Genomic DNA, 12656 nt, shown 5'->3' with positions numbered 1-12656 from the left:
TCACCTGGTGGCTAGATCGCAATGTGGTTTGCGAAGGGATGCCGTTTCACGCCCCACAACCCTCTCTGCACCTGGTCACAGACGCTTCATCTCTGGGTTGGGGCGCCCATCTCAACGAACACCATACCCAGGGCCTGTGGACTGCACCTCAGCTAGCCCTGCACATCAATGTTCGGGAACTGATGGCGGTGCGCCTGGCGTGCCAGGCATTTCTCAACCTCCTACGTGGCCGCTGTGTGCTAGTTCTCATCGACAACACCACGGCCATGTTTTACATCAACAAGCAAGGAGGAGCACGTTCGTCAATTCTATGCCAAGAGGCCATTCGCCTGTGGGACTTCTGCATCGCCCACTCGATCCATCTCACGGCATCGTTCCTCCCTGGAGTCCAGAACACTCTGGCGGACCGACTCAGCAGGTCCTTTCAAACACACGAGTGGTCTATCCGTCCGGACATCATACATTCCGTTTTCCAGAAGTGGGGGTTTCCCCAGATAGACCTGTTTGCATCTCGAGACAACAGGAAGTGCCACGTGTTCTGCTCCCTGCAAGGTCGAGCTCCGGGCTCCCTCTCGGATGCGTTTCTCCTTCCCTGGAAAGACCACCTGTTTTATGCCTTCCCTCCGTTTCCTCTGGTCCACAAGGTACTGCTCAAATTGCGCAGAGACCAGGCACAGGTGATTCTGATCGCCCCAGCGTGGCCGAGACAACATTGGTACACCACGCTGTTGGAGCTCTCGGTTCGGACACCGATCCCGCTTCCATTATGCCCGGATCTCATCTCTCAGGACCACGGCCGCCTGCGTCACCCCGACCTGCAATCACTCCACCTCACGGCGTGGCTGCTCCATGGTTCACCCAGGCAGAGCAGCAGTGCTCGCACTCTGTCCAACAGATTCTGCTGAGCAGTAGGAAGCCCTCAACACGGACCACATACTTGGCCAAGTGGAAGCGGTTCTCCTGTTGGTGCGAACAACGAGCCACGTCCCCGTTACAGGCACCTATTCCTCTCATATTGGAATATCTCCTCTCCCTAAAACAGCAAGGGTTGGCGATATCTTCAATTAGAGTTCACCTGGCCGCTATATCGGCCTTTCACCCAGGGGAACTCGCGTCTTCGGTATTCTCTAACCCGATGGTCGTTAGATTCCTCAAGGGCTTAGACCGGATGTACCCACAACAACGTCAGCCCGTTCCGACGTGGGACCTCAACCTGGTTCTCTCCAAGCTCACAGGTCCTCCATTCGAGCCACTGGCCACCTGTTCACTTCTGTACCTATCCTGGAAGACAGCCTTCCTCGTAGCCATCACCTCAGCAAGGCGCGTTTCTGAACTCAGGGCGCTTACATCCGAGCCCCCTTACACAGTTTTCCATAAGGATAAAGTGCAGCTCCGCCCACATCCTGCCTTTCTCCCTAAGGTGGTTTCTCCTTTTCATATCAACCAGGATATATTTCTCCCGGTCTTTCATCCTAAACCACATGCCACTCGCCAGGATCAACGTTTGCATTCTCTGGACGTACGCAGGGCCCTGGCCTTCTATATTGACCGCACAAGGCACTTTAGAAAGACGACGCAACTCTTCGTTGCAGTGGCCGACCGAATGAAAGGTTCACCGGTCTCCTCACAACGCCTATCCTCATGGATTACGTCTTGCATCCGGACTTGCTATGACCTGGCAGGTGTCTCAGCACCACACCTCACCGCTCACTCCACGAGGGCCCAAGCTTCCTCGACTGCTTTCCTGGCGCAAGTTCCGATCCAGGACATTTGTAGAGCAGCGGTTTGGTCATCAGTCCACACGTTTACAGCTCACTATGCACTAGTGCAGCAGTCCAGGGACGATGCTGCCTTCGGATCAGCGGTTTTGCACACAGCAATGTCTCACTCCGACCCCACCACCTAAGTTGGGCTTGGGAGTCACCTAATGGAATGGATATGAGCAAGCACTCGAAGAAGAAAAGACGGTTACTCACCGTTGTAACTGTTGTTCTTCGAGATGTGTTGCTCATATCCATTCCAAACCCGCCCCCCGTCCCCACTGTCGGAGTAGCCGGCAAGAAGGAACTGAGGGGGCGCCGGGTCGGCTGGGGTATATATTCAGCGCCATGAAGGCGCCACTCTAGGGGGCTCCACAGCCGACCCGCCGGTGTTGCTAGGGTAAAAATCTTCCGACGATCGTGCACGCGGCGCGCACACACCTAATGGAATGGATATGAGCAACACATCTCGAAGAACAACAGTTACAACGGTGAGTAACCGTCTTTTATAGCCAATATTAGCATTTATCAAGACAGCTGGAAGCATTTGGACATAGGCCTTGTGCCTGGCAACATACCTAAGTCTGTAGGTATTCACTTTATCCACACATCCTGTTTGCTGTTATATTGGTAAAGGTATTCATTGTCCCGATTACTGTTTGCTCATGTCATTGTTAAACTAGATCCTCCAATGTTTAATTGCTACAAAACAAATTTAAGTTAAAAAAAATATGCTCTGATGTTGGGGGGAGAGCTGTATTTTATTATTTTTCTCTCCAGTGCTGACTCAAAATACTAATTTTTAAAAATGTATTAAAGTTTAGCTGGCTGATTTTTGCCACAGAAACTTTTATTTTGAGTCCACAAAAAGTGTATAAGTCTGATAGACTTTTGTCCTATTGTTAAAAAACCTCCATTAGCCATTGACACAATTTCTGCTAAAAGTTTTTTTCCCAAAAGAATAACTTGAACTGCTGGAATAACCCAAACAATGTCCTCTTTTGTGTTTGCTGGTAGGATTGTTTGTCCCTGTACCTGCTGACATGTGCAGGAGAGAACAGACAAGTTATTGCAATAAACGTAAGAGTGTAACAACAATCACACACAGGCATTTTAAAAGCGCTTTGAAAATGAAAAGGGAATATCAGTTGGTAAATAGAACCAAAAGAAATCTTAGATCCAGAAGCGGGTCATGGAGCTCCACAAATTGGCCTTAAAAGGTTTTTTTTCAACTCTCTTGTTTTCCGTTACTCCCCTGTTTTTTCAAAATGTATTTACTTTTCCCTTCAACTGTTCAAGTTATCCATGCCTCTTGCATCACTAGCCTTTCTGGTATCTCAGTTCATAAGTGAATAACCCTTCTTGTAATAACAGAGGTGAAATGAAGGCATTGTACCTGCCAAAGCGTGAGTTCAGGCCCTTAAGTTACGGCACTTCTTACACTGATCTAAGGGCTGGTAATATCAACAACTGCAATAGCAACAGTGAGTTTTTGCAGCTAAGGGAAAGAGAGAAGAACTGGTTTTAAAATGCATTTGTGATTTTTTTTTTTCAAGTCTAAACATGTCTCTAACTAATGATTAGAGCTCTTGAATGGCTTCTGGTACATCTGTTTTAAAAATAATTTCAATGGGCTCAAGTTAGTGTATAGTTATTTGGTATTTCATATTTACGCCTGCACCCCTACTCATTTCCTTATGTTTTTAGAAGCCCCCTGATTCCTCGGTGGTCTGCTGAGGTGTCCCACAGCATCATTCCAACTGTTCCTACCTGGAGTGAAGTAGAAATCCACAGACCTACAACTCCCATATCACTAACCATCTATGTTACATGCAGCCTTAATACACTTCTATGTAAACAAATCATTTATAGGTGTTTTGGAACTGTGGCATGCTGTGAGACACTGTTAGCCCACCAGAGAGTGAAACCTGGGATGGAGTAGGAAAGCTGGACTTTCTTTTGGACAAAATCTGCAAGACGCTAGAGGCTTACCTAGACTTTCTGCCAGGCAGGGAAAGGGTTTGTAAGTGCGATAGCAGTTTTTACATAATCCTTAGTGCATTGGGTCCTTTACCGTATCTATTTTAATTTCTTTAACACTGCTGCTATTTTGAATAAGGGAAATATTTAATAGAATAATTAACATGATGTTAAACTAGACAGAAGGAGAGAATTATTATAGTCTCCAGATGCCTCTTTGACTATTCCTCTTGGATGTGCCTCCTCCAACCCAAAATCAATCTCTCCAGAACTGAATTCCTGATTTTTGCCTCCCTTCTCTATCACTGTCACCAGCTCCACTAACCTTCCTGTCTCCCAGGCTCACAGCTTTGGTTTAATCTTGGCATCTCTCTTCTCCTCTCCTTTTATAACCGATTTCTTGCTAGGTCCCATTACTCCTCATCACCGTAGTCTGCCCTTTCCTCACTGTCCCCACCACTAAAACCACTTGTCTGGGCCTGGGTCACTTTTTTCTTGATTATTGTAACCTGCTTTCTGACCACCCTGCTTATGTGCTCAGACTCTTGCATTCTATCCAAAAGTCCACTTCCTTCCCTGACCACTCCAGTCACGTCATTGCTTCCTCACATACCTGCCTTGTCTTTCTGTTTTTAAGAACATCATATTCAGGCTCCTTGTCCTCAACTTTAAGGCTTTACGTAATCTTGCTACCACACATGTCTCTGACATTTCTCCCTCCATTCGTCCCTATATTGTTGCTTTACAGCTTCCTCCTTTTCCTCCTTCACCATCTTGGTTTCATGTCTACACTCCTATTCTCGCCTACATTTGAAATCTTTTCCATCTCCGTGTCCAGCAGACATCCTGTCTCCTCCTTCAACCCCTCCTAAAAACCCACTCCTTCCAGGTGTCATTTCTACTTTGTTCTCAGACTCCATAATCCTCACTCCCTTTTTACCTGAACTTGGCCTTTGCCTTTTGTGTTCTCTGCTTACTATATACTTTTTGAGGTTTGCTCTGTAAAGCTGTGTAAAGTTTCAGGGCTGTGTAACTGATTGTTTTAAACGGTGCAAATGTTACGCTTGCACACCTTAGTTTTAACTGCGTGATTTACACTCTTCTTTCCCCACAGATGTTGAACGAGTGATAGGATTTGCATCTGTGGATCTCTCGCCCCTTCTTTCTGGCTTCCAGTTAGTCTGTGGGTGGTACAATATTACAGACTTCAGTGGACAATGCAGAGGGCAGATTAAAGTAGCGATTTCCCCTCTTGAAAGTATAATTCATCTCAAAGAAATAAGGCAGGCAAGGATTCGGACCAAAGCACCAGGTTCTTCAGTATGTACTCCAGTTTCTTTTATTCACAAGTCTGATTTTGTTCCTAATAACCTACAATGAATTTTCTGGATTCACAAAGTGAAAAGTTAACTATACATACAGCATTGTGTAGTGGATTGAGCATGGCTTTACAAATGCTGGAAATTCCTGAATTCTCAATTTTAAAAACTAATTTATATTACAATAAATGTACCTAGAGGCCTGAGCCCCATTATTCTAGGTGTTGTACAAACATATATATGAGAAAGTCCCTGCCCCACAGAGCTTGCAATATAAGTGAAAAAGACATGCCTGTATGAAATTATTACATGTAACATATAAGATGACTATAAATTAAAAACATCATTTTTCTCTATTTTAAATTTCTTTACTGGTGTATTTAATAGCGCTCTGCATGTAGTCAGTTTCACTGTTTCCCCTGCATAGTTGTTTAATCAGTTTCCCCTGTTGTTTGTGTGGAACTTTCACACAGGGACGGGGGAAGAGACATTTTTTTAACTAGGAGGGTCTGATTGTAAAAGCATGAAAAATGGCAGCAGGACTTCTTGGTGCTAGAACCTGCCTTACTTTTTACTAATGTTTATAAAACAATCCAGATTTTGGTTTGCTCCCGTTGGTCAGTCTTTGTAAAGTGCTTTGAAAATGTAAAGCAGTCTATAAACTTAAGTTTATACTGTTGGTTAGTTCAGTGAAGTCTCACATTTATTTCTCCTTAATCTTGCTGTTGCAGATTCCTGCACACAGTCCTTTTTCATTCCAGGCAAGGGCCTTGTGTACTGCATTCCCCAGCTATGTTACAAGACACTCTGGACAACTGTTTAATACTTCATCAAAGGATGTTGATTTTACTACTCAGGAGCGGTAAGAAAACTGATACAAGAATATCTCTGGAATAAAATAATAAGAGTAGATATTTATTGTTTTCAGAGCTTGAAACTTTTACTGACACCTACCAGCCCAAATTCTAAGTCTGCTGACCAGAGTGAAATATACCTGGTGCCACGCCTCTTGCTCCAGATCCATGCCCCTGCGATTAAAGGACTAAAACAGTTGTGTTCAGTACTTGCATTTAATTTGTAAGACTGTCAATCAATTTTCTATGAAACATACTTTTGAGTGAATGTCCCAAGAGATGCCAATCTTCTAACATCCTGATTCTGATTCCTTACTACAACATCACAGTCGCTCCCCAGTGAGGCACCCAGCTGCTTCTTTCACTCCCTGTACCCCTAGATATAATGGAGTACCACTGCCAAGACTGGCTGTTGTTTTCCGCCGCCCTGCTTAGTGGGATGTGGGGTAGGGATGGGTGTCTATGACCTCTCTATGTATTTTGTCATACTTCTTTTCATTGTCACCAAATGAGGGGTGAAGAGGCATGCCCATATTGCACATCCCTGAGACCGGCTTTGGTAGACACCCTGCAGTAATTTCTGCTTACTCTTGCTAAAAACAGATGCTATGGGGACATCCCTTTTGTTCAGATCTGTTACTAGCAGTAACTGCAGCTCTCACTGAGAAAACATGTAAGAAAGAGGATTAATTCATGGCCTGCTTGTTTAGAGTATGTGGAAGGTAACCTACCTAGAAGCAGCCTGCCAGGCAAGGTTTTATTAGCTTTGTCTGTTGAAGTTTGCAAAGAGTACCGGCACCAGCAAATAGTGCTCCTTCATCTGAACAACTGGCTGTTTAGATCCAGATTGGTCATTGCAAGCTGGCACCTATATCTGTGGGCTGCACTTCTGTGTTAAAAAGGAGCATGTCTGCAATCTACTCTATTATGATGCGAATTAGGTGCAGTTCTCAGGCTTTTTGTGAATTCCTAATGTCATTCTTGCCAAATTTTGCATGCTCTGGGCTTAATCCATTAATGCTTCTTTAATGATGCAGGGGGAGTATTTTTAACAGGCTCTGATATATTTAGTTGGCAGATCTTTCATAGGTAGAGATGTGCTGGTGCATGTATATAAATATATACCCATTTTCAGCAGAATTAGTCCAACAGAGACATGGACACCTCGTCATGAAGAGCACATGCAAAATGTTCGCAGATTTCATGAGTCCTTGCAACAGGTGGAAGGGAACGCACAAAGGGCTGGAAGATTAGATTCCCTGTCACATTCATCACGTACTTCACTTCTAACTGCTCTCAGGTAAAGCAAACCCATGGCTACCAGTGTGGTATATGGCTTTAGGTTCACAAAGTAAATCTTGAAATTTTGCAATTCTTGCATCCTCTTTTAAAATAAACTAAAAATAATATAGTAATCTTATGAAACTGGGTGTTAGTGGTATAGTACTGTAACTTAACGGCAGTATTAAAACAAGACTGGAATATTGAGGGTTGCTACAGGTTAGATTTGTCCCGCTTTGGCAGAGCTGTGAGAAGTCCCAGGACTGGAGAGAAGCAGTGTTTGCAAATCAAGACTGAATACTTAGCACTATCCATCTCTGTCATCCTGTAACTTAACTTACTCTATGTTACCAAAAGTCCTCTCTGAGATAAGAGAGGAAAACGAACAAACCTTGTAAGCATTTTGATCACACACAAAACTCAAAGGGTTAACTGATTTACGTGAGGTTCCCTTTATTTTTTTCCTGTTTGGCTCAGAAAGAATCGTTTCTAGGCTGGGATCTTATGGATTAAATTTTTGGCTGGATAATAGTTTTTTAGCCTAGTTCTAAACCTTAGGAAAACAAGGTTAATTCGTCAGGTATTTATACGTTATGAATCTTTATGTTCTCTTACATGGCTTACAGAAGAAACTTGACTGAACTGGATGAGATTCAGAGATACTTCAGTCAGAAATTAACCAGCTCTTTCCCTGACGATGGCTATGGCACCACATCGAAGAGAAACCGGGAACAGCAGAATGGGGATTGCCAAGAGTTTGGGACCAGAATGGTAGATCCTGATGGACACCATCTTTTGGAAAAATCTAGTCACTTGGTCTCTCAAGTCAGCACTCTGATCAATGGTAAGAAGTTACCTTGTTTGGAATACTTTACCAAGAGCCACGGGCACTAGGTAATCCCTTGTTTTAAATCCCCTCTTTAAAGTGGCCCCAAAACTCCTGACACAACTTTTCCCAATCTTTAATTTTAAGAAGACCTACCTCTAACAGACAACTAATTTGTGCTGGTCCCTGAGGCAATTGCTCCAGTTCTGTCGTCTTAGTGTTGGAATCTTAGCTGACAAGCCCATTAAGTAAAATATATGTAAATACAACATTAGGAAGATGAGATTAAGTAGTAGTTAGTGATTGGTTTCTGTCCTGTTAATTATATGCTAGCCTACCTAAATTTCCCTATATAATTTTAGGTGTATCTGTTCTTCATTTAGTCGTGCTGATAAATTTTGTGCCACATTGTCTACAGAAGTGGATATGTAGCAGTAGTGACTCAAGTGAAATATCTTTGCTTCCCATGGTGGTTTTAAAGTCCCCATCTCTTCATGCCACCCTACCTCTTAAACCACCTATCCACGTACTGCCCTTCCTTGGCACTAGCCTTGTTACTGTTTGCAGTTAATTTCATATTAGCCTAGTCGTCTGTGACCATTCTGATCCAGTTCCAGTACATTGTGATTAGCAAGTTGGTTGGGAATCCCAAGTGGTCTGTTGTGCCTTTTTATAATAAAGTAGTGGGTAGAAGAGAGACTGTCATCAGTATGAAGCAGGCTGTCTGCAGTATCTACCTCTGCCTACCCTCTAGGATTGGTACTGTGCCACCATCTCCCATGTTACAGGGCCATTCCTTCTGGTATACAGTATTAGCATCTTGATTCTGATGCCACTTATTCCTGTTCTCTAGACTTTGCCATCTTTGTCCTGCTCACCTCAGTATACTATTTTCTTTGCTTCTCTTGCCCCCCCGCCCCACATATCTATCTCAGATGCTCTAATTCCTGAAAGATTTTGATGAAATGAGGTACATCTGATCTCTAACAAGAAACTAAAAATAGATGTCCTTATTATTAAAATAAATTGTAAATGGCCAAGACATGGCTGTATCAAAGGAGGGCGTTTATAATTAGACTCCTAGACCAATCAACCTTTCCTTTCCCCTGCTTCCTACATTACATAGATGACGCATGCAACTCTTCATTTTTAATATTGAAATATATCGTTTTTGTAACTTTTGCACTGTAACAAATCAGTGTTCTCTTGTGCCTTTCAGTTGGTATAAATATTTAATTGGCAATCATCTAAGTGGGTTCTCATTTGACTTCTAATATAGAAGTAGATAGAAGCATGCAGATATGCAAAACTAGAGAATATCAGTGAAAGCTATGTCCTCTAGCCCTGTTCCATAGGATTGTCGAAGCTAGTGGTAGAAAAGGTAACTAGGTGAACTAGTTCCCATCTCCTGTTTCTGGCCAATGTAGGATTGTTCCCTTGTTGCGAGTGGGTTTTGTCCAGACTGGGTCTAATTGTCCCAGCAATGGAGGCTGTTCACTTTCTCTTGGGGGACTGTTCCACTAAAAGGTCTCGAAGTCAGTGAGTAAAAAAGGGAGAAAACTTTTTTTTCCTCATAGTCAACTTTTCTCTTCCTCAATTTCATCACAGTACTTTTCATTATTCTGCCTTATACCACCCTAAACAAATTCCCTCCCCTTCTCAGTGTTTGCGCCTTTCTGACATTTGTGAACGGTTATCAAGCGCCATCCCCTTCCCATTGTCCCAATTTTTATTTGACTCAAGCTTTACATACTTAGCACCTTTAATCATTCATTGCATATGTGGCTATTCACAAGTAGTGCAGCTATAGCTGCACTAAAGAGTAAAGATCAGAGTTGAAGCCTTCATCTCCTGTATGTACTGATGCTATTTGCCATCAATCAGATTTGCAGACTATAACGAAAAATACCAAAGAATCTTCAAACGTGCTTCAAGACAATATCAGAAATTCAGGCACTAAACATGCCCTTCATGTTGTATCGGATCAAAAGGATGGAGCAGTGAGAACTGAGATGCACCAAGACCAATCAAGAATGGAATTGCCAAGTGCCCACATAGATACACCATCTTTATTCTCTCTCGGAAGGTCTGCATTTGGGAGAGGTATGCTCTATGAATTTCTAGACCAAGCCGCCACTGAAAATGAGCATCCTGTGTCATTGGACCACATCCAGACAGAGGAGGATACACATGCCATCCGGTCCAACAGTGATGAAGAGTATGAAGAGGATGTCATAGAACCAAGGACTCTAAATGAAATAACTACTGTAACTGACAAAACCAGTCCCTGGTCCAGCATTGTATCTGAAGGGGAACAGGGCCCTGACAGCCAGCCAATAGACTTGAGAAATGAGGACCAATACTCAGTGACTACTGAATGTTTCGAAAAAGGACAGACTATAAGAAGTAGCTTTTTGTCTAGTATCCCGGAGAACAGCCACCCAAGTATGCCCAGCACTGCTAGATCCTGTGCTAGTCCCTATATTGAAGAAAATGCTGCATGTGTAGTGAGAAAAGGCCTTGAAAGTCCAAATAGTGATACTGAAGCAACTGATTCCGAGCTGTTTCAGCCTGCACATTTACCCAAAATGCATCAAGCAGATGTTGGGTCATTAGAAAAAGAGAATGTCAATCACAATGGAGCATTTGAAACCCAAGAAGCAGAACAAGACAAAGGGTTTCATGCAATATCTGGAGAACCATTGGATTTACCAGGCGGTGGAGATTTTGGTGTGGCCAAGACCATTGCCAGAGAAAGAAAGGAGGAAAGTAATGAGTATTTAGATGCAGACTATCAAGGTGAGGAAGGAAGTGAGTCTGATGAAGGGATGCATATTCAGAATTTATCTGCGCAATCAGAGTCTACAAGAAATAGTGGGAGCTGCTCTGATGAGAGTCGTGAGAATCTGCCTGAAGAGTCAGAAAAGTCTGTGAAATCTAGTATTGTGTTGTATCCTTTTTTGTCTTTTTCGTCAAGTGCAGTTTGCATGCTAAAAAATAGTGAGTGGCTCTATTAGAACGTAATTTGGTGATCACCACTATGATTGGGTTACATTTTCCTTTTAAACCTCTTTTTGGGGGGGTGTAAAATTATCTGCCGGTGTAAAGTTTAACAGGCAAGGATTCAACCTAACCACAATTGTGTGTTTCACCAATTTTTATGTGTGACCTTTCAAGCTCTTGTTTTAACCATTGTCTGGCAAAACGTTTCTTGTTTAAACTGTTGCTTTTTTTCCTGATTAATTTAAACTAATGTTAAAGCTGGATAGAAACTGATGGATCCCCGAAACTGGGATCCCATGTTGGTCTATCACTTGTAAGCAAATTAATGTTAGTTAACCAGAGGGTTAGTCCGTTTTAATCAAAAACTTAATTTTCAATTACAGTTGGCAATTAATATATGATCAATTCCACCCCTGCCTGCCCCCTCCCACCTGCCAGTGTTTTCCCAAACACTACATGGAGCAAACTGGATGCAGCTTTCTTTAACGGGAAAATTGTGTCTTGAACAACTCTATTGTGCATAGGTTTAACAATAGTCCCCCAATTAAGGGTCATCTTACAAACTGCATGTGTTGTAATACTTGGGCACAATTGAATGGATTAGGGTCACAGTTTTAGTCCTAACTTGTATTACTTTTGGAAATGTCAAAATTATCAAATTTAGTTTTATTGCAGGCAGTACCACCTTGTGTTGTGATCCCAGGAGACGTCACAATTTGGACCTAGCTATTATTTGAATGGGAGACCTCCAAGGAATACCTAGGAGCTGTAGGAAGTGAGGATTCAGTATGGAGCATTCTTCCCTCTTAAACCCGAATTGATGTCCCAGCAGCGTATTAGGAAGCATTGTTCTGCTGTCAGTCAGGTGATCTGTAATAGGGTTCCTGACCATTTGTGGCCATTAATTTCTATGACACTTTGTGCAAGGATTAGGTGTATTAATCTCTGTGTCTCAATCACATTTCAGTCTGGCTCATTACATCCTGCCTACATGCATTTTTCCTAACAGCTTGAACTGAAAGCTGTTTTTCACTTCTTGCCAGCAAAACAATTGTGTAACGTTGATGTGCGCTATTGCAGTTTGCCATGTTTCCTTTATTTTAAAAGAGACATAAATAACTTTCTTTTTTTAACTAATGAAAAGGAGTTGCCACATTTCAGTAATGGTCAAAGTAATACCTATATTTCACATATCACCTTTTGTAAAGCATGTTGGATTTTTCAGAATAAGGCGCTACAGGAGTGTCCTATTACGTTAATGTTCTGTACTCTGTGGAGCTATGCAGCAGAGCGGAGTGATCTGAATGATAAAACGTTCAGAAATTAAAAATAAATAGGATTATTTAGAAAATCATGGATCCATTAAGAACAGCTTTTGTGATGATGCTGAATCCAAATACATAACTACAGAGTTTTCTATAATTGTAAAGCACTGCAAGATGTTATTGCTTAACAGCTCTGTTCAGACCAGATCCTATTGTCATTCCTAACTTTTTTCTTCCACCCCAACATTTGGAAGTCTCCATGAGAATGCTCAATATTTCTTCTTCTTGCCCATCTGCCACAGCTAATAAAGTAAGTACAGTATGCTGAACTCTTAATCTTTTACAGTCCTATCTAAATGACAGCTCTC

At 42.5% G+C, this 12656-nt stretch overlaps 1 protein-coding gene across 5 annotated transcripts in view; it reads left to right on the top strand.

The window, feature by feature from the left end:
• Window positions 1-12656, top strand: part of C2CD3 (C2 domain containing 3 centriole elongation regulator) — an 81960-nt gene that overhangs the window by 54068 nt on the left and 15236 nt on the right. For 2 of the 5 annotated variants that reach the window (XM_008172295.4, XM_042850673.2), the window contains exons 27-32: window positions 4855-5060; window positions 5791-5921; window positions 7049-7213; window positions 7821-8038; window positions 9905-10970; window positions 12490-12598. In XM_008172295.4, coding sequence (XP_008170517.2) covers window positions 4855-5060; window positions 5791-5921; window positions 7049-7213; window positions 7821-8038; window positions 9905-10970; window positions 12490-12598 — 1895 coding nt within the window. The remainder of the gene's footprint in view (window positions 1-4854; window positions 5061-5790; window positions 5922-7048; window positions 7214-7820; window positions 8039-9904; window positions 10971-12489; window positions 12599-12656) is intronic. The other 3 variants (XM_042850676.2, XM_008172623.4, XM_042850679.2) reach the window with 2 other exon arrangements.

This window comes from Chrysemys picta, chromosome 1, assembly GCF_011386835.1.
Source record: "Chrysemys picta bellii isolate R12L10 chromosome 1, ASM1138683v2, whole genome shotgun sequence".
NCBI lineage: Eukaryota > Metazoa > Chordata > Testudines > Emydidae > Chrysemys > Chrysemys picta.
Note: the sequence above shows the minus strand (reverse complement) of the source record. Positions and strands in the feature narration are given on the sequence as shown.